This window comes from Musa acuminata, chromosome BXJ1-1 (genome assembly GCF_036884655.1).
Source record: "Musa acuminata AAA Group cultivar baxijiao chromosome BXJ1-1, Cavendish_Baxijiao_AAA, whole genome shotgun sequence".
NCBI lineage: Eukaryota > Viridiplantae > Streptophyta > Magnoliopsida > Zingiberales > Musaceae > Musa > Musa acuminata.
The window spans coordinates 36,977,260-37,000,490 of NC_088327.1; the positions used below are offsets into that span (position 1 = coordinate 36,977,260).

The 23,231-nt window shown below is 38.4% G+C and overlaps 1 protein-coding gene across 1 annotated transcript; it reads right to left on the reverse strand.

Moving 5' to 3' along the window:
- Positions 1-10,018: 10,018 nt before the first annotated feature.
- LOC135678371 (uncharacterized) lies at positions 10,019-20,388 on the reverse strand. Its single transcript, XM_065191096.1, has 15 exons — positions 19,383-20,388; positions 17,091-17,267; positions 16,796-16,920; positions 15,807-15,942; positions 14,906-15,055; positions 14,771-14,824; positions 14,158-14,253; positions 14,026-14,085; positions 13,814-13,915; positions 13,699-13,752; positions 13,015-13,116; positions 12,221-12,931; positions 11,775-11,909; positions 10,944-11,051; positions 10,019-10,428 (listed from the first exon to the last, which is right to left on the reverse strand). The coding sequence occupies exons 1-15, from the start codon at positions 20,208-20,210 to the stop codon at positions 10,279-10,281; spliced, it is 2,988 nt and encodes a 995-aa protein (XP_065047168.1). The 5' UTR covers positions 20,211-20,388; the 3' UTR covers positions 10,019-10,278.
- Between the last annotated feature and the right edge of the window lie 2,843 nt (positions 20,389-23,231).

A 23,231-nucleotide genomic window follows, 5' to 3' on the forward strand; every position in this document is an offset into this window, starting at 1 on the left:
CCTCTACTCTTCCAAGCCTCCTCCATCCCCATTTCTCCCCTCTTAGCATCCCAAATACCCCTCATTTCGAAGCAAAACATCAACAATCCTTCCCTCTCTTGAAGATCTCACTAAGGTACTCTCTAAGAAGCACTGTTTTTTTTTGTTGTTTGATTCATTTACTCTTGCTCATCACTATTCTTCTAAACAGCAGTAGTTATGGGATCTAGAAGATCCTCAAGGGACAAAGGAACGAGGAGATTAGTAGAAGATTTTGATCTCACCCTTTTCGATTCAAAATACCATGCTGAAAAATTTTCCTCTTTCGAACTTAGGAGTGTCAATAAGGGAAAATACGTAGATTTAAATGAACTAAGAGACTTAGAGACAATCCAATGGTTTGCAAACTTAGATCTACTTCCAATTTTGTAAATTAACGAACCCATCTATCCAAGACTTGTTAGATTGTTTTACAACAACATACAAATAGATGAAGAAGAAAGAATGTCCACCTATCTTTTAGGACAACACATCTCAATTACGGATAGATTCATTTGCGACATGATAGGCATTCCCATGAAAAGTAGAGGACTTTACTTTAGAGGATCATGGGATGATGAAACTGTTGAAACAACATATGTTGAAGCCTTAGGAACAATTTTTGCCAATCCCAACTTAGCATTTGTTCCTAAAAGTTGTGAACATCTACTGCCTCTAAACACTAAGGTACTTCATCATATCCTAACTAGCATTATTCTCCCTAAACAATACCATCATGATGAAGTAAGCCAATTAGAATTAGGAACTATGTATTTGATCATGAAAGGGTATGACATCTGTCTTGGTTATCTTATCCAACAAAACATGTTAGAACTATCTAAGAAAGACATGATGCTCCCATATGGTGGTTTAATCACTAGAATAATGAAAGCCTACGATATTCTAATACCGCCAGAAGAAGAAGTACTAAAAGTAGATAGGTTCAGCATAATAAATAAAAATCTACTTCACCGATTAAAATATTTTTATAGAAACGGAAACTGGGTTAGAATGCCTAGAAGAACCGACCCCCCTCAACCTGAGCCAGAACCGGAAATACCAGTCTTTAGGGGTACTCAATCTCCTCCGATCTGTCCCTTTGAGGAAACACATCCATTTGAGCAAACTCATACATCATCTGTCGAGGATATTGGGATTCGGATGGACCAATTCGAACAAAGACAAGAGCGGCTTGAACAACGACAAGATCAAATCCTATCTGAGCTGTAGCAAATTCATCGTCAATTTAACTCCTTGTTTAGGCACTTTAATTTTCCACCTCATGAATGAGCTTGTATGAACACAATCATCTATTGTTATTGTAAACTCCTTATGTTACTCACCATAATGTGCTTTGCCTTAATCCTTGATATGGTTACCTGATATATTTTGAGCATATGTAGAGTTGTAAACATCTACCGTGGTAAATATATGCCTTATGCCTTGTGGTAAATATAAACTAAATGGTTATCTCGGATTTTATATTGAAACTAAAAGCTTTGAAAACCTTGTGCCTTGATAAATATAGTTTGAAAAAGTGATATACCAATGCAGTTGATAAGTCATTGTCATTGACACTAAACATCAACTAACCGATATTTTTACAAAACCTCTAAGTGAAGAACAATTTGATTTCATAAGAAGAGAATTAGGAATGTTGATGTGTCCGAATACATAAACCAGTTAAAATTATCTTTCGGACTTTATTGAATGATCATATCACTTGACTGCCATTACATGCCTAAATAACATGTTGGAAATTATGTGTTGAATACAAAAATGTTTTGTCTTTTGATTGTATTTGAAAATCTATAGCATAGTTTTATCCGAATGCATGAAAGAGTTAATTTCATTTTCGGATTCGCTTAACAATTGGAATGCTAAAAATCGGATTTTCTCGTACACTCTTATGAAAAATATTTTTCTAAAATGGATTTGATAAAATGATTCTATCTTGAAATATGGATGATAGTATTTCTAGTTGTTTCACATATCTTGACTCAAAGCAAACTCAAAAATAGCATGAATCAAAGCAATCAACATATCATGTTTTCCTTTATGTGCTTGAACAATTAATTTCCTATCAGTTACTATTGGAAATAACATGAATCAAGTAAAGGCATGAAACAATCATTGCACGTATACTCAAAATTTACTTGTATTGTTCTCCTGATATCACAACTACCATGCTTTTTGTTGATGACAAAGGGGGAGAAATATATGAATTGATGCTATAAACACTGATGCTATAATTATGCCATGCTTGCATCACCAAGAGATATATGAATAAATGCTATGATTTGCATTATGCCTTGTATCATGTCAAGATATCAAACAAAAACTTGCATCGTAATTTTACGAGTTGATATCTTACCGTGTGATAAATTGTAATACTTGCTAAAATATTTAAAATGTGTACTTGAAATGTGTACATCATGTAATGATATCAAAATCATACTTCACAGTTTTACATGCTGATATCTTACAATATGATGAATTATTACTGTTACCATCATTCAAACTTGTAAGGTAAAATTTGAAAATGAATGTCAAGCCTTGACATCATCTTCATTGAGATACATCATGATAGGAATCATGATGGGAATATTGATAAATTCAAATAATTTTAACTTATCAATATGTCTCTTGAATTCTTAAGGTTTTGAATTCAAGAATGAATTATCTCAAGTATGCCATATAGACAGGGGGAGTTAAGGTTAACTCCATTATCAATTGATTGTCATCATCAAAAAGGGGGAGATTGTTGAATCTCGGATTTTGATGATGAAGTCAATTGTCATTTGTTGTCTAATCTATGTGTTGAGATAAGTGTGCAGGATTAACTACGATGAAAGTTAGACATGCAGCAGGAGTTGCACCGGAGTCAAGACAATGATCACATTGGGAGTTCGAGAGTTCGACGGAAGTTCGGACAGTCGTCGGAGGTTCTGCAGGAACAAATCCGAGAAGTCCATAAGCTTGCCAAAAGAAGCTCGTCGGAACTCGCCAAGTGGATCGTTGCAAGTCCAGGAGTTTGCCGGAAGTCCGCAGGAGCATCACCGAGGGTTCATCGGATGATCGACGGAAGTTCGTCGGAAACTCGCCGGAAGAAGCGATTGACGCACCGGAGCAAGCTGCAGAAATTGTCTTAGGATTTATCGTAGTTAGCACAATGATTAAGTTGGAAATGGGAGGTGATCCCATTAGCTTAATCTTGGGGCAATTGGGCCCCTGAAAAACCCAAATTAGGCCGAATGGATCTACCCATTCGGACCCTGATTGCTGTGGGAGGTGCAACCGCCCAAGCCAGGAGGTAGCACCGCCTGGGCTAAGTCTCCCAGGGAGACTGGGCGGTGCAACCGCCCCAGCCAGGAGGTAGCACCGCCTGGGCTCAGTCTCCGAGCGAGACTGGGCGGTGCAACCTCTCCTGACAGGAGGTAGCACCGCCTGAGGTCAGTCTTCGAGCTCTGGCAGGCGGTGCAACCGCCCTAGTCAAGAGGTGCAACCGCCTGAGCTCGGTCTTCGAGCTCTGGCAGAGAGGTGCAACCGCCCCTGACAGAGGTGGCACCGCCTAGAGGCTCAGTCTTCGAGCTCTGTCAGGCGGTGCAACCGCCCCAGTCAGGAGGTGCAACCGCCTGATCCCGGAATTCCGGGAATTGATAGTTTTGAGCTCCAAATTTGAACTGGGTTAGGGCCTATAAATACCCCACCCATTCAGAACTGAAAGAGAACAACTAACACTCGAAATCTTGATCTTTTTCTGTGATTCTTAGAGCTCAAAATTGTTGTAAAGGCCAAAAGTTCTCCTCCCTCTGTTCTTCAAAGTTTTGAGTTATAAAGAGAGGAGAGAAAATTTCTGTAAGGGTCGTCTCCTAAGCCCGTCAAAAGGAGTGAAACTGTAAAAGGGTGGTTAGCCTTCGCCTATTGAAGGAAGGCCTCTAGTTGATGTCGGTGACCTCGTCGGTGGAGGAAGCCAAAAGTGGAGTAGATCAAGATTGACCGAACCACTCTAAATCTCGGTTTGCATTTACTTTCAGCATTTTATCTTTACTGCAAACCTCCTAAATAGCTACTGCCTTCTGCGCTTTTACGAACGAGTTTCTAAGTGCTAGTCATAGGTGCCCAGCAAGCCAATCACGTGAGTGATGGCACGTGTGACTTGATACAGAATCTTTTTGCTTATTATATTTTGGCGTATATCACTTTATAACTATTGCATAAATGCATATATATATTGTGATGTCCTTGGATTTGTGCAATGGGAATCGGATCATGATGAGATCACGATAATGAGATCGATTCACCTTTAAACACATATCCTAAATAATCCCGGTCATAGGTTACTCGAGAGGGACATCGTGATAACCGGATAGACTGGTGTGCTGTATACCCGTCCATATGATGGATGCAGCTGGTCTCATAGCTGCTCGTGTAGGGACACTAGGGATACAGTACAGGTGCTCATTGGAGAATGAGTTCACTGATTGATCCGCTTACGGAATGCTGGATGGTTGATGATGCCTTATTGTCAGACAGCGATTCTGTAGTCCTAGTGGTGTATCTGGTCCTTAGACTTGAGACACCAAGGATGTCCTGTATGAGTGCTCCACTCTTTGATACCAGACTTATAGGTTTGGTTGTTCCCAGATCTAGTACAGCTGGTCATTGGGAATGGTAGTCGACCTTACGAGGGCTATTGAGTGTCAATAGAGGATCATCCACTCTCGGCGTCATGAGAGGAATATCCTATGTGTTCTTGCTCAGACAAATCCCTGGCCAGGGTCATTCGGGTTGAGAGAGAAAGAGTTCTCCGGGAGAATCCGATTAGAGCGAGACTCGAGTAGAAACCGTATGGGTCTGACAGCACCATGCTCGATATACGGTCTCTGGGATATTAGATGGATGAGGGACTATAGGTACATGGTAACTGAGGACAGACAGGTCCAATGGATTGGATTCCCCTGTATCATCTGGGGACTACGGCGTAGTGGCCTAGTACGTCCGTAGTCGATGAGTCGAGTGAATTATTACAGAGATAATAATTCACTGAGTTAGAAGGAGTTCTGACAGGTATGACTCACGGCCAGCTCGATATTGGGCCTAGAGGGTCACACACATATGGTAGGCATTGCGATGAGTAGAGGTTCGGATATGAGATATCCGATGGAGCCCTTGTCTTATTGGATGCAGATCCAATACCCACTAGGGAAGGACCCATTAGGGTTTGACACGGGATCTCTATAAATAGGAGGGATTCACAGCCTCATAGGCTAGAGTCTTTGCTTGCCTTTCCTATTCTCCTCTCCCTCTCCACCTCAGAGTAGGCCTGGAGTTTTGAGGAGCGTCGTCGCAACCCTGCTGTGTGGATCACCGCTAGAGAGGAGGACGCTTAACCTCCTTCACCCTCTCCTAAGGATCTGCAAGGAAACAGGGATATACGATCTCCCTAGGTAACACAATCTCTATATGCAGTTTTGTGTTTTGCGGATTTTTGCGCACCAATCTTCGCACGACGACGAACATCTTTTTGGGAATCGGGGATTTTGTTTTCTTGTTCTTCCGCTGCGCATATGATGTCGCCCCCCAATGATTTCCCAACACTAAGTTCAAAACTTTCCGAATCTGCGTTTAGACGTAAATCGGCTTTTCCGTACGATCATTACACTTCAGTTTACGTTTACGTTTTGATTTCAATCATAACTGCAAACTGCCTTCTGCGCATTTATAAAACGTATCTTAAAGTTCAGTATCCTCAAAATTGGCATTTAGACGTAAACCGGTTTTATCGTACGAACGTCGCATTTCAGTTTGCACTTGCATTCTGATTTTTATCATAAACTGCAAACTGCCTTCGTAGATTTACTTTAACGTCATCTCACTTAATCTTAAGTTAAAGTAATCTTAGAATCGGCTTTTACATCGAAATCGTTTTTATCAAACGAACGCAGCTTTCGATTTTAATAGTGAAAAATTTTTGCTACACTAATTCACCCCCCCCCCTCTTAGTGCTCTTGATCCTAACATTCATGTCTAAGGATTACCTAAATAAGGTGGTGTGTAGGTTGCTTAGGTCTATTTATGGACTAAAGCAAGCTTCCCAAAGTTGGAACATAAGATTTGATCAGGGAATCAGATCTCATGACTTCGTTATAAAGCCTTTTTCATTTTGAACAAGTTTACAAAATTTTAAAAAATACTTAAAAAATCACTTTTGTATGTCCAAAAGTATGTCTAAGTGTATCTACTATAATCATCAACAATTACAAAGGCGTATTTGCTACCTCCTAGGCTTGTTGTATCAATTGGTCCAAATAAATCCATATGGATCAATTGCAATGGTCTAGAGTGTTGAATCTCGGATTTTGATGATGAAATTAATTGATGTGTTTGTGATCTAATTTGTGTTTTGAGTGATGTAGGACTACCTTCGATCAGGAGAGGCAAATTGATTAAAGCAAGAAGAATAAAAAGTTGGGCCGGAATTGAACATATCAGAAAATTGGACGTCAGACCAGAGGAATGGTTGATGTGTTGGCAGAAGGCTTCGTGCCATGAGTTTAGGCATCAAGCCAAGAAGATTAGACATTGCACTAAAGATATTGGATGTTGCGAGAAGGCAATATGCCGATTGAGCAATATGTCAAAGGAGAGGACGATGTGCTGAAGGGTCGGACGAAGCGCCGGATGAACTAATGACATGCCGGACAACTTAGTATTCTTGCATGTAATAATTTATCTAGATCGAGGTAGTCTTAGTAGTAATTGTGTCGGTTTAGAATATAATTAGGCCAACTCAATTAGGAGCCAACTAGGCCCGAATTAGGCTGTTTTGGGCTAATAGAAAGGCTCAAGACCCAACAGTTGAGTCAAGCGGTGGCACCTCCAAAAGCTCAGTCTTCAAGACAGTCTCCAAGACTATGTCAAGCGATAGTACCACCAGACTAGGCGATGGTACCGTCGAGTGTCAGGCGATGGTACCGTCGAGTGTCAGGCGATGGTACCGCCAGACTAAACGGTGGTACTGCCCAGACACAATCTACCAGCCTGTGTTAAGTAGCGGTACCTTTAGACTAGGCATGGTACCACCCAGTGTCAATATTATAGGCGGTGGTACTGCCCAGCATAAGCGGTGATATCGCTAGTACCCCAAAAACAAAGGATGAGACACTTTTAGGCTCCAACTTTGAATCCATTTGGGGTCTATAAATACCCCTCTCATCCCTGCTTAGTAAACATAAGAATTAAGAGCAAAAAGAAAGAAAAACACTATTATAATCTTATGGGAACTCCTCTCAAGCTCTAAGTATTGGTGAAGTTTAAGAGAGGAGCTAGTGGGGGTATAAAGGTTCTCTCCTGAACCTGTCAAAAGGAAAATCGAGTTATAAAGATAGCTGATCTTCGCCCATTGAAAGAAGATCAGTAGTGGAAGTTGGTGGCCTCGAGTGAAGAGGAATCGAGAGTGGATCTAGGTCATGATGACTCAAAGTCATGTTGGTATCAAAGTCATGTTTTTCTCGTTTGGTTTAACACTCAAGAGAAATGACTCTTTTCGGTTTTCAAGAGGGTCACTCTATCATTCGTCCTCTTATGTTTAATGGGACGGACTACACATATTGGAAAACTCAAATGAGAGTTTTCTTACTTTCTTTAAACTTTGATTTATGGAATATCATTGAACTTGGCTTTCAAACCCTCTCTAAACCTTTGAATGAATGGAATGACTTTGAGAAAAAAATATTTTCTTTAAATGCAAAAGCTATAAATGTTTTGTTTTGTGCTTTAGATAAAAACAAGTTTAATCGGATTTCCATTTGCAAAACTCTGCATGACATTTGGCACACACTTGAAATTCAGATGAAGGCATTAGTAGAGTTAAAGATTCGAAAATTAATCTTTTAATGCATGATTTCAAATTATTTTGTATGAAGCTAAGCGAAACTATTATTGATATGTCCACTCGTTTTACGGATATCATCAATAATTTAAAAGCTTTTGATAAATATTTTTTAAATTTTGAACTTGTTAATAAAGTTTTATGATCTCTTTCTAAAAATTGGGATTCGAAAATAACAACAATACATGAATCAAAAAACTTGAACCATTTTCCAATTGAAGAACTTATTGGGTCTTTGATGACTTATGAAATGACATGTAAAGCACATAATAACCATAAGAACAACCTTCCAAAGAATAAGAAGGATTTGACACTCAGAACTCAAGAAGACCACTCGAGCGAAAGCTCAAGTGATGATAACTTTGAACTCTTAGCAATAAAGCTTAAAAAGTTAATGAAACAAGAATCAAAGAATAAAAATAAACTTAAAAAGAATACAACTACTTGCTATGAACGTAAGAAGTCAGGATACTACAAAGATGAGTATATAAAACTAAAGAAGAAGTTATCAAAGAAAAAAGAAGCACTCAAGGACGAATTGAGCACATCCGAATACGAGGAGCAAACCAATAAAGATGAGGTGACCTTTCACAATGAGCTATGTAACTCACCCGAAATGTATTTACCTAATTTTGAAATTACTTGAAGCATTTCATCAGCTGTTTTTAAATTAGTTTAGAAAAATTATATATAAATTGTTAAAAAAAATATTGATCATAACAATTGCATATTTTATGACAAAGAAACAAAATGTTAGATTTAAATCTATTGCTTATATATTTAATAAGATTAATCCTATATATGTTTTAAGAAGCAATAACGTGTATCTTGATTATATCCATATTGTTTTTTCGATTTTAAATGATGATGTATTTTTGTATGGAAGACTTACGTAAAATCAATCATAAAATTTGATACTAAAAGAACTTGAGCTATTTTTAATCTTATAGGAATCTATCTATGTTGCTTTCATTGAATTATCCAAAAAATGATTTTGATGATGATTTTGGATTTCTTTTAATATGATTCATTTTAATAATGAGATGATATATCCAATCGAATCATTTATCGATGTTTACGACTTGAGATGTATTTTATATGAAATATTTTTCTTGATTCTTGTATAATTCAATCTTTTAAGAAAACATTCATCCAAATGAATCATGATTATTCTTTTCACAAATTGTCCTCCTATGATTCTATTCGTTATTTACTAAAAAAGAAATTTATCAAGATTAATCATTCACGAATTGATCTTTCATATTAATATCTTTCATGTCGATCTTTATATGACTCCTTTGTAATTATGATTTGTACATCTCATCACCCAATTAATTTTTCTTGATATTCTTTATACGACGATATAAAATTATGCATGAAATACTCATGATATTATGTTGATACACACAAATAAGAAATTATGATCATGATAGGATGTAATATAATTTGATATTTTAATACTATCATTATTTGAAATATTTATGATTTAGAATGATTCATGCAATACTCATGATTTTTTTTATGAAACGATGTGAAAGTCAACAACTATCATTTTCTAAAATGATATCTTATTTGAATTTTTCATATTGAAAGAAGATTGCTACTTTATTTTTTATCATGATATAGAAATTATTGATGTAAAGGAAAAAGAATTACAACATTTTATTCTTTCCTTCTTATTGACAATGACAATATGAGAGAACAATTACCAACTTGCATGTTTCTTCAAACGAAAGCAAAGAATTTACTAGCTTGCACATTTCAAATATTTTGAACTTGAAACCATACATATGCCCTTGTGATTACTCTCAAGGGACATTTAACTTCAAATTGATAGATAGACAGATAGATATGACAAGAATTTTAAAAAAGGTTAAATCTAAATCAGTACTTTTTACCTCAAATTGAGTTTTTTAAATAAATGTTAACTGGAAGAGGATCTTAATATCTGAAGAGGCATATATCCTGCAATAGAATTCATAATAATAAATACAACATGCAAAAAATATATTTAATAATTATTGTTTTTAATCTTGTATTTTAAAAATAATGTGACTTGTACATGCAACCGTGAAAGATTGACCAACTCTTCTGGGAATGGATGCATTGAAACACAATCAATAAAATCTGTTGCTCTATTTCCTTGCAACAGCATTCAACTAAGACAAAAGGCAGCTTTGATTTACATATAGCTCATCTGAAATCAGCTAAAGATTTACACAACAGAAGAAAATAAATCAAAATTCTAAGCAGAAATCATAACTTTTGAAATGAAATTTTCTAATGGAAGAAACTGCATGGGGTCAAAATTTTACGAAATCTTGTCACTTTACGAAGCCATGAAATTTTAGGAAGCTATGAAATTTTCACTTCCATGTTTTCCTTCCCTGGAACTGCTTGCCTGACCGCCTTTGCCGCTGTTTTTTCTCCTGCCTAGAGCGAGCTACTTTTGCTCTTTTGGCAGAAAGAGGCATCTTCTTTTTATGTTCCTTTTGGCGATTGCTTAGACCACCCGTCTGTCAACAAATCGCAGATAAGCAATCAGTCTATTAATTCCAAAACAAGGTGCCTGGTTAATGTAGACACTGAGAAGAGAATGACTAATGAAGGGGAAGGAAAAGCAAAAGGAGGCAGAGAGGAAGCTTTGATTTGCAGCAGGGAGATGGGGGGTGGCAGGCGATCCTTTCCATTGTGTTAAAATTTTGCAGACTGCCAACCAACATAGGAAAAGCAAAAGGAGGCAGAGAAGAACAGGATCTACATTCCACTTGGGGGATAATTAAAGAAGATTATCACCTTACTTGAAATGCAGATCAGAAGTGTACCAGATGCTCTGAAGACTAAAGCGCAGGATGTTAAAATAACAGCTTTTGAAAAAGCAAACCAAAAGTACTGAAGGAAACCAATTGCGAGCTTTAAAGGAACATAGGCAAGATGTGTATCATAAAATATAGGAATGTCACTATATTTTAATCTGCACTAAAAACAAAAAATTGTCACGTAACATGTCGTAAATCCAATACAGGCTAACCTTTTTTTGTTTCACAGCAGTTCTGGCCTGATACTTTCCTCTATCCTCCCTCCCAGCTCTTACTAGGGCCAGTCGTTCCTCCTTGCTAAGCTTTCTTTTAATGTGGACCTAAAGAACAATAGTTCGTTGATGATAAAGAGAATTAGTTCAACTTAAAACAACTCACAAGCTTATGACATACAATCATAATTTAAAGTAAAGGAAATGTAATCCAAAGCAAAGTTCGCAATATCGTACCGTACCGGTATTTCGACCTGGGCTCGGTACCGGTACGGTACGGTATACCGAGCGGTACACCCAGGTGTACCAAGCGGTATACTCAGGTGTGCCGAGTATTATAGTACTGTAGCAGTGCTACAGTACTCGGACTGATAACAGATCCGCATACCGGCAACCGGTACATACCGCCCGTACCGGGCGGTACAGTTCGGTACTGCAGACGCTGATCCAAAGTAAGAATAGCTACCAGTACATTAAACAAAAAAGCTAGCAGTACATCAACATCTAGCTATTCATCATGTACTTTTAAAAATACTCATACAAGCTCTCGTGCAGATATGCTTCCATCCAGAGATCAAAAGCATGGACCAGTGATCTCAAAAGAATCAATGCCTTGAACAACATATACAACACCAGAAATTTGCATTACAGAATGATAATATATGTGAGCTAAAATCGGATCAATTGGTACATTATTAAATGAGTTCATCAATTTTACATATAGTTGGAACATTACAAAAGGAGTTTATCAACCTTTCATAGTCACAGAATTACCAAATAGGGAAAAGAAAAAGAAAAACATTCATACCAAGAGAAAGGATGAGAGCTCACCTCTAGCATAGCAGGATCCACTGGCTTTATACTTAATTGCTCAGAAGAGGGAATTTTGAAAGATGAGACTTTCGAGTCTATGCCCTTTCTCAAAAGACCTTGCTGAGCCATAACCAGCTTTGCTTCTTTCTTTGCCTATGAGATTCAAAAAAGAAAAAAGGCAAAGCTTATAAGATGCCTACATAGTGAGTGAATTTTGGTGATTAAAAATGTAATCAAGAATATAAGATCCATTATTTCATCGAACATTAAAAAATAATCAGAACACTAAAGAAGTTGAAGATCAAAATTCTCAGAAACACTAGCTTATGCAGATGTTACTATAACTTCATATCAGATAACATGAGCGTATGAGCAACAAAGTTCGATGAACAGTGTCAGAATTTTACTGAATCTATTTCACATAATTAAGATGAAAAGGAGCACTAAGTTTCCGGTGAACACACCTTCAACTCTTTTATACGTTGAAAATCTTCATTAGAAAGAATTCCATCTGTTTCATCTGATGCTTTCTGTGACATCTTGGCCATTGTTAGTCTTTTAAGGGTGCGAAGACTTGATTCTGAAGTATTCAGTTGTCCAACATAATCCGCAAACTTCCTCTTCTTTGATTTGGCCTTCTCCTCTTCCTTTATTTCATCGTTGTCATCACAAGCGCATTCATGATTACTGAGGTCATCATCATTGCAGATGTCATTAGAAGACTTTTTCCTTGATGCATCTAGCTCACTGGAGATATCCATATTATCATCACTAAGATCCACATCTTCTTTAGTATCACTATCATATTCATCATAGGCAGCATTCTCATCAATATCATCATCAAGATCATCACCATCATCTTCCTCCCCATCAATGTTATCACTGTTACCTAAATCTTCTTCATTTTTTTCATCTGAAACCTCATCATCCTCTTCTTCTTCATCTTCCAAAGAATCATCCTCTTTCTCTGTCTCAGCATCACTGTCATACTCATCATCCAAATCTGATGCAGAAGCCTCAGCATCAGAACTGTCAGTCATCGAGTTATCAACGTGTTCCAGCAACTCTATGTCAGGCACATCAGTAGCTATACTAACTTCTCCATATGCTTTTGGCCTTGCTTTGGGATTGACCGGACGGCCACGGTCCTTTTTGACCAATAAAGAAGGGCATATCTGAAAACAAATAAAGCTCAGAATAACAATCACAAGCTATACGTCTGAAACAAAAATTGTTAGACTGAAATACATATTCCAACCTCTCTGAATAAAGTTATCAAGGAGCGAGCTGCTGAAGAAACTGCCTTCTCATGTGATTTTTTGTATAAGACCAAGTCTTGAAGCAGATCTTCATTCATTAACTGTAAACAACCAAAATGTGACAGTTAGACAACTAGTTCTTGTAGACATTTACAAGCTTTTACAGGTACATATCTATTTCAAGTGGTGCACTATCCTTCTCAAATAATTTTATTATTTCTCAAATTGAAGCAAAAAATATATAAAAAAAACAAGATTACAGTTAATTAATATGAAGATGGGTAAAATTTTGAAAAACAAAAAACATAATTATTAAGACAATTGCATCTAGAATTTGAGTAAGTAAACATTCAACGGACCCAAATCCACATTGAGTACTTTTTTGTGACAATGTATAGACGAAAAAAAATTAGAATTCCATAACAAGTATACTTCTTTCACAGATTCAACTTCCTAGAAAATCTGAAGGCACGTTATAAAAGTTCATCATACTGTCAACATCTTGTATCTCAGATGGAGTCTGGCTAAACTGCTAATGTGACGAGATCATGCTAAAGTGACAAGATGATATATTAAGTAGGCATGAACCATGGAATTGTGATGCATCTCATACAAGCTGATGCAAAGAATAAACCTGTCGCAAACAAACTTGAACAAATAATTGACTAAATGTAAAGCAATACCAAAGGCATCCTGATACAGATCTCCCTCACAACATTCAGCCCAACAGCAATGGCCTGACAAGACAAATAAGAAAGTCCATGATCAACAGTTCAACTATTAACAGATGAACATGACTGAAAGTAATATCATTTTCGGCAGTATCTCTGTGCGAGAACGATCATGCACAAATTGATTCACAATTTGTTTAAATAAGGATTCAACCGCATCAGGAGGTACCTATTCAAATAAAAACAGCTTCGATGAATTCTTCTATCTGAAGAACAGAACTGGGAACAGCATGCCTTGACTATGAATGCTTAGAAAATCTACAGTAAAAAAAGCACAACCATATCATGGCAGGCCTGGACAGCTGCAGCAAGCAAATCGGTGACATCACGTTGATGAGGCTAAAAAAAAATAAATACAAATAAGTATGGTTTCAAGTTAAAATACATATAAGCAAAAAAATCCTTGTTTACCTGAACATATTTTTGAAGAAACGGATAAAAATTTAACAAGATCAGACAGTGCAATCCAACAGTTCTGGCTATTACTTTCAACATCATCATCCTATCCTGCAACACAAAGTAACAACAATAGTCGCCAAAAGAAAATTTCATATATCAACCAATAAATAACACATGTAGTCTAACATAGAAGAGAAATTTCATTATAAATTACTGTTATCAGCTTAGTGTAGAGTGTGAACCAATCTACCAAAACATTGAAATGACATTGACTATAGCCTTTCAATATAATAAATAAAATTCACCCATTCAAAACATTCTGAATAGAGTAAAGAGCCACATATAACTCTTTATAATACATCCCTATCTTAATCACATGTAGATTCAAGTATTCAGGCCAATTTTCTAAAACATTAATGATCTCAATGGAACTGCATATCTTAAGAACTTAATCACTAGCAGGAAATTGAAGATAATGAACAATATAGAAAATCCTTCTTTTAATTAACAAGAACTTGCAGGCTAACAAAGCCACCACCAGACTTGCTATATAGATCAGCAAACATGATATTAAAGTACAAATTTCGAAAATAATAATAAGGTGCATGAGGAAAAGGAAAACTACCTCAAAGCGTTCATTGCATCTTTGAAGGCGAGAGAACAGTTTCTCAGCGAAACCCTAAAGCAGCACCAAAAGAAAAAATTGTCAAGGAAGCATAAGGATTTAATTTACTGAACTATCATACAAGGACCAACCAACCTGTGCATCTTTTAAATGAGTAAGAGGTGAATAGTAACCGGAGCTGTTACTTTGTGATGTTATTCGCTGCTGCCTTTTCATGTTGCGTATCACACGCTGCAACTTTGCCTTCTTTTTTTTCTTGCTGGCAACCGTACCTTTATGATTTGCCTAGAAGTAAAATAAGAAATAGTCAGTTGAACAAGTTCCTTTTTTTTTTTTTTTAAATTGCTACAGTCTCACCACTCAAATGAAACACAATGTTTACATGATCTAGATTAAATTTCAGCTGATGAGTTGCATGTGATGGAAACCAATTTCCAGACATGCATACAAAGAAAATCACAATGTATTAAAATGCAAGTGATATCCACAGTTGCATTGTAATGACCATTTATTCATTTAATCGATGAAAAGAGTTGGGCAATACATAACTTTTCTAATTCATAACCAAATTTGCATAACTGAAACTTGTGTTATTTATTAACAAGGGAGACAAAGTTTATCTTTTAAAGTAAAGGTGGGGTTATGCACATGACTGCATTCCCTGAAATCAACTAATAACCCACCCAAATAACCACTTACCCTTTGCAAAAACAATAAAAAACTAATAACCCCCTCCCAAATAGGGTTTTCAGATTATCAACAAGCACCACAATATTTTGGGTATAACTTGACAAGCAAAAGTTAGATTCATTTTGAATAACTCCATGAATAGTGATTAATAATTCCAGAAGATTTATTTCTGTTATTTGTCTCAGTTCTTTAACATGGTTTACTTCAGGTTACCCTTGGTCAGCTTCGGTACTACAATTTACAATCTAACCACTAGAACAATTTATTTTAATTGACTGTAGGAAACAGATACAGTGCTTCCATATGATCAAAAGAATAAAACCTGAACTACTTAAGCATGCAAGACCTTGTAAATAGCTTCTCGGCTAAGAGTAATAGGCTGTTGACTAGTTGTATCGTCTTCACTGCTTGAGGCTTCACAGTCATCCTCCTCTTCAATTTGTTCATAACCAAGAAGAAATGAGAGAGCAGATATCATAATCCTGAACACATAAAACCTCCCTATAAGTTAAAGATATACAACTATAAAAAGAAGAAAAGAATAAGCTAAAATTGGCAGCAAAGTGCACGAGGATTTTCCCAATGTAGAATCTGAGATTAACTAAATGCACAAAGAAATATTTTTGTTGTGAAACGATAATGCTGAGGTTTAACAAAGCCAAGATTCGTCGAGGCTGTAAAGGCTCAAAGTGGATATGACTTAATTACAAGCCTAAAGATTATGTAGAATCTGATCAGACTCTTGTTGAAACTGATCAAGATTATGTCAAAGTTCAGACAACCAGTGCTAGGACCTACAAGAAGTTTTACAACCTAAAATCATGCCTATCTCAAGACTAACATGAGCCTTATTTGAAGCTTGATTAAATATACTTCAATTGATCTCAACTTTTAAACTTTAAATATATCCATTTTTATTTAATTTATGCCATATATTTAAATCTTTTACCAGTTCATAGGTTATACATGAGTAATGACTACTCATGGATGCCAACAGATTGTGGAATTAAAAATTATTTTAATGAACACAAAACATCTCTTTGACACCCCATATCAAACTACAACAATCATTCATGAAAATTTATTTTTTTTTAAAAACATATGAAATATATATTTGAACAATTAGAGTCCAGTTTGACATAACCCAACTAATTGCAAGCCCAGTTTGGCTTGAATTTGATTCAGGCCTGCACTTAGCTGTTTTGTTTCCGATGCTGGCTTAATTGAGCTCAATTCAGCTTGAAATCAGAATGAGTTTGAGCTGTTTATCAACAGCTACATTAAATTAACAGCCCTATATAGCACCACAGGTGCAGACTTGAGCAAACTACATACCTTGAAGACGAATGGAAACAGGCAGTGCAAATGGCATTAGCTGTACGATAATCAAACCACACCCTCCGTCTATGCAGATCACAAAGAATAACAAGCGACCTTTTGGCCCTCTGTTCCTCCTCCCCCTACAAAAGGAAAACTTAATGATGTTGGTACAAGGTCATAATTATAGATCTCAACAGGAATAGAATAGAGAGAAGATTAAAGAATCACAAGTCTAAAAGTAAGGCAGTTAACGACATCCAATAAACCATGAACATCACAAGCTAAAATATTTAAAAAATAAAATACATACCTGCAGCATAAAAAAAAGAGTATTCTGCAGTTTGCGATTCTTGGCTTCGTTCTTGTGCTTCTGGTTCATGCGTCGAATGTTATGTACGACATGTGAAAAGGCCAGTTTTCTTAAGGTCCGGTCACCAAGAATCTGAAGGTCCATAAACAATTCGAGGGTTTCTTCAATATCAATGATCTGGAAACAAAAAAAAAAGTAACCAATGTGATGTTAAAGTCCGTCGAAGATTAAAACGAATTTTCAGATAAAACAGAATCATATTGAAGATCAGCAATAATGATCGAAAGTTAACTGGTATCATGATGCCAAATAATAAAGCAAACCTTTATGGCTTTTCTTAGGAAAGTGACTTAGACAATTATCAGAATATTTTAGAAAAACCAAAAAGGCAAGATTTGATAAGGCAAAACTTGGGTAACAATGAAAGAACTGTGTGCCAAACTTTTGCACAGATTAAGGCCTTCCAAGATGCCAAATTTTCACTTCATATGTTCTAAACTCTGATAATGCATCATTAAGGGAACATTTATTATCATCTAATGGAAGACTGAAATGTGTTAGCTTCAACACAAACCTGCTTAACCCAATGGAATCATTTGGCTTGGTTGGGTTGGCTGTTTGGAAATAACGATAGAGAGACATTCCAGAAATCAGAATCTGATCATACATCAGCTTTGATCGGGTTAGGAATGATCTAAAAATAGTTTAATTTAGAAGGTCATCAAAATAGTAGGTGATGGTCATCAGTGCAAGAAAAGAGGGTATAACATTACACCAATACAGGAAAAGAGAAAGCAGGCTAACAGTCTAGATATACCAAAATATGGAACGCCTGATGTTACATATATGGCAGCACTAGAAAAAAAAGAACTGGCAAATGTAGTCGGTCATGACGGAAAAGAAGAAGAATGGCAGGGGACCAACAGGCAGAGCAACTCGTCTCAGACAACAAACAAGAGAAGCATGAACAGCGAATTCCTATCTCACTGCCATATGATCTGGCACCACACTAATAGCTGGACAATAAAATCAATCCTCAGATCAGTAACACAGCAAACAGCATATGACATGTATTTCAGCACAAGGTGACATATAAGACCTTTAGTTGAATTTTTTTTTCAAAAAAGGTCTCACAGGAATGGTGATACACTAGGTAGGAGATTTAAGAAAGTTAAGTAGGTTAGCATTACATAGTACGGCTAAACTGGTAACCACACCCAGCATGCCAACAACATCATATTGGATAATAGCATGTCCATTTACTGAAAAATTATGAGACACATGATGACACAGGAAGGTAAGATTTCCAACGGGTGAAGCAGGTTAGAATTTAGAGTATGGTTGAGCCTGTAAATAAAACCAGGTACATGAATGATATATGATGAATTATGCTAATAGTTTATCGAGAAAACATGAAATCCATTGGTGATACAGGGAGGGATGAGTGAGGAGTTCTCAGAAAGTGAAGCAGGTCAGCATTAAATAGTTTGAATGATATATATGATGAATTATGCTAATAGCCTTTTATTGAGAAAACATGAAATCCATTGGTGATATAGGGAGGGACGAGTGAGGAGTTCTCAGAAAGTGAAGCAGGTCAGCATAAAATAGTATGTTTAAACATGGCAACCAGACCAGGTATGCTAATAACATGCTGAATGATGCTACCACCTACATTGACTAATTAGGAGACTGTGATGGAAATAAGTCTTTTTTCTATAGCTTTACCTCAAGCAAGAATTTGTAAACTAGAACATGATTCTGTTATTTCGATCTGTAAATTAACAATAATTAGACTACTAAAATAGAAAGAGCACCCATATACAATCTTAATAAGCAAGGTCCACAAAAAACTGGTGAAAGATGTAATATTATAAGAATAAAAAATCAAAACAACTTGTTGAATTCTGAGGTAATAAAAGACAAAAAGGTTTCAAAAAATCTCCGACCACATATTTGATCACAGACAAATCCACAGTGCATGATTTCAATTAATCAAGCCCCAACCGATAGAACTAAACGATTTCACAACAAAACAATAAAGATTCGAGCAACAAAAGACAAAACGTTTGGAGTAATTTACAGCCACAATTTGAATCATAAGAAGCAGCCCATCCACAACACTACCCGTCCACATCCACAGTGATAATTTCAATAATTCAAACCCAACTGACAGAACAAAATTATTTCCAATTAAAAAAAAAATTCAAGATGTCGTCGATTCTTCAAACAATCATTCACACAATCTGTAAGTCTCATATTCCGAAAAGAAAAAGAATTCAACGAACCAACCTTTCTATTGACGAGGAGGATCAGGGCTTGCACAAGATGACACCTCAACGATGACGGAAGGGCGCGGGATTCGACACGGAGGAGGTCGGCCACCTGTTGGGGGAAGTTTGCAAGCTTATCCGGGTAGAAAGGGGTGACATGGGCGATGAACATGACCAAGTCCCCGAGATCCTTGGCCAGGGAGAGGTCGGAGGAGGGCCTAAGGGCGGACTGGCAGCGGAAGAGGTGGAGGGAGGACTCGAAGTGGCGGTAGAGGAGTTGGAGCTCCGCCTCGTACCCCTCGGGGTCGCACTTCATCTTGGACTGCAGCGCCGGGAGGCTCAGCTTTTCCGCTGTCCGGCCGGCAGCCGAGAGGAGGATAGCGGAGGCTATCACGGGGTAGTTCAGGTTGTGCTCCTCGATCTTCTGCTTAGGGCAAGCGTAGGGCGGGTCGGTGAAGTGGGCAAGCTGAGTCGAGTTGTAGCCCATCGAGCACAGCTGGTCCAAGTAGTCGGTGGGCTTTAGGTCGTACGCCAACCGCTCCTGTTCGCCGTCGTCCTCATCGTCCTCCTCGTTCTCGTCATCGTCTTCATCCTCCCGCCCACGGAGCGACACCTTGGAACCGTCGCCGTCAGGGACACCCTCGTGGAACCCTACCGCCTCCACGTCCGCGCCTCCATCGGCGGAGACCTGCCTCGAGTCCGGCGGAGTCTCGCAGTCGTCGTCGCGGTCGAAGACATGGATAGCGGTGATGTCGGCAAAGCTCACCCGGCGGGACTTCTGCCTCGCGATCGTTTCCTCGTCGAGCTCGCCGGCGATCGGGAGCTCCCTCCCCTCGCCGGGATCCATGGAGACCCAGGCGCAAGGAACAAAGATTAGGGATGGATACAGGGTTCGGAGTCCGGTCGAAAGCGGTGGGGCCGTGATTTCTTTGGGAGGAAAAACTAGGGTTCTTAATATTCCACGAAATTAATTCAAACGATGTGGGTGGCTTTGATACAAGAGGGCAAGCAGGACTTACATTTGATATGGAAAGTTTCACTTTACACCCCCCCCGACCTTTATCTCAAATGACACTCGCTGCTCCGTACATGAGAGAAGTCTGATTAGATTTATAAAGAAAATTGCATGTATATACATAATACCCCTCAGAAGTCAATTATTTTGAATTTGTATTTAACAGATAAGCCCGTGCAGAACTTGAAACCATACATATGCCCTTTTGATTACTCTCGCTGGACATTTAACTTCAAATTGATAGATAGACAGATAGATATGGTAAGAATTTTAAAAAAGATTAAATATTAATCAGTACTTTTTACCTTAAATTGAGTTTTTTAAATAAATATTAACCGGAAGAAGATCTTAATATCTGAAGAGGCATATATCCTACATATTTAAAGAAATTGAGTTACTTTCTTGAACATCTCTAAATTGCTAACTTAAAATATTATAAAATTACTATATTGCATGATGATAAAAATTTAATATTATATTTTTTATGCAATGAGTTGAACTTATATTACAAACACAAAGAATAGTTGTACTTTTCTTTTTTGTTGATGACAAAGGGGGAAAAGTATGTTGATGACATGACATGTTAATGCATAAGTCTATGCATAAGTTCATGATGACGTGTTGCAAGTATTCATGATGAATATTGTAATGACTTGAATTTAGTTTGAATTCAAGGTTCTATCAATATAGCATATTGATAGGGGGAGTTTTTTAAACTCCGGGAGTTAAAGTTAACTTCGTCATCAAGTGGTTGTCATCATCAAAAAGGGGAAGATTGTTAAATCTCGTATTTTGATGATGAAACCACTTAATATGTGTTTATGTTTTAATCTGCGTTTTGAGTGACGTAGGATGCTTCGATCAGGATGAGACAATTAAAGCAGGAAAAATCATGTTGTGCCCGAGGAACATGTTAGAAGATTGGACGTCGGGCCGATGGATCGGTCGACGTATCAACAGAAGGCTTCGAGCCGTGGACTTAGGCTTCGGGCCAAGAAGAGCGGGTATTATGCCAAGGATATCGGAGTTGCGAAGTCAACTGGCTGATTGGGCAATAGGCCGCAGGAGAGGACGATGCGCTGAAGAATCAGACGAAGCGTCGAGGGACCAATGACATGCCGGACAACTTAGTTAATTGCATAGGATTAATTGTCTCGATCGAAGTTTTGTTTTAAGTGTGCAGGATTAACTACGATGAAAGAAAGACATGTAGTAGGAGTTGCGCCGGAGTCAAGACTATGATCACGTTGGGAGTTCGAGAGCTCGACGGAAGTCCGGACGGTCGTCGGAGGTTCTGCGGGAACAAATCCGAGAAGTCCAGAAGCTTGCCAAAAGAAGCTCGTCGGAACTCGCCAAGTGGATCGTCGCAAGTCCAGGAGTTTGCCGGAAGTCCATCGGAGTATCACCAGAGGTTCGTCGGATGTTCACCGGAAGTTCACCGGAAGCTCGCCGGAAGAAGCGATTGACGCATCGGAGCAAGCTGTAGTAAATGTCTTAAGAATTGTCGTAGTTAGCATGTAGATTAAGTTAGGAATGAGGTGATCCCATTAACTTAATCTAGGGATAATTGGGCCCTTGACATACCCAAATTGGGCTGAATGAATCAACCCATTCGGACCAGAATTCCTACTAGGCGGTGGCATCGCCAGGGTCGACGGTGGCACCGCCCAGGAGAGGGTCTCCCAGGAAAGCTAGGCGGTGCAACCACCCCAGGCAAGCGGTGGCACCACCTGGGCTCAATCTCCGAGCGAGACTGGGCGGTGCAACCGCCCCTGACAAGCGGTGGCACCGCTTGGGCTCAGTCTCCGAGCGAGACTAGGCAGTGCAACCGCCCCTGATAGGCAGTGGCACCGCTAAGGCTCAGTCTCCGAGCTAGACTGGGCGGTGCAACCGCCCCTATCAGGCGGTGGCATCGCCCAGAGGCTTAGTCTCCGAGCTCTGCCAAGCGGTGCAACCGCCCCTGACAAGCGGTGGCACCGCCCAGAGGCTTAGTCTCCGAGCTCTGCCAGGCGATGCAACCACCCCAGTTAGGCGGTGCAACCGCCAGACCCCGGAATTCCAGAAGATGATAGTTTTGAGATCGAAATTCAAATTGGTTTGGAGCCTATAAATACCCCTCCTGTCCCTGGGTAAAATATACAAGCACAGAGAGATTAAAATGCTACTCATAGGTGCCCAGCAAGCCAATCACGTGAGTGATGACACGTGTGACTTGATACAGAATCTTTTTGCTTATTTTGGCGTATATCACTTTATAACTATTGCATAAATGCATATATATATTGTGATGTCCTTCGATTTGTGCAATGGGAATCGGATCGTGATGAGATCACGATAATGAGATCGATTCACCTTTAAACACATATCCTAAATAATCCCGGTCATAGGTTACTCGAGAGGGACATCGTAATAACCGGACAGACTAGTGTGCTGTATACCCGTCCATATGATGGATACAGTTGGTCTCATAGCTGCTCGTGTAGGGACACTAGGGATACAGTACAGGTGCTCATTGGAGAATGAGTTCACTGATTGATCCGCTTACGGAATGTTGGATGGTTGATGATGCCTTATTGTCAGACAGCGATTCCGTAGTCCTAGTGGTGTATCTGGTCCATAGACTTGAGACACCAAGGATGTCCTGTATGAGTGCTCCACTCTTTGATACTAGACTTATAGGTTTGGCTGTCCCAGATCTAGTACAGCTGGTCATTGGGAGTGGTAGTCGACCTTACGAGGGCTATTGAGTGTCGATAGAGGATCATCCACTCTCGGCGTCATGAGAGAAATATCCCATGTGTTCTTGCTCAAACAAATCCCTGGCCAGGGTCATTCGGGTTGAGAGAGAAAGAG

Coding starts and splice junctions, on each gene's coding strand:
- LOC135678371 (XM_065191096.1), bottom strand. CDS start 20,210: ATGGATCCCGGCGAGGGGAGGGAGCTCCCGATCGCCGGCGAGCTCGAC. Junction 17,268..19,382: donor TCCTCCTCGTCAATAGAAAG/GTTGGTTCGTTG, acceptor TTTTGTTTCCAG/ATCATTGATATTGAAGAAAC. Junction 14,825..14,905: donor CTCATTTAAAAGATGCACAG/GTTGGTTGGTCC, acceptor GTGCTGCTTTAG/GGTTTCGCTGAGAAACTGTT.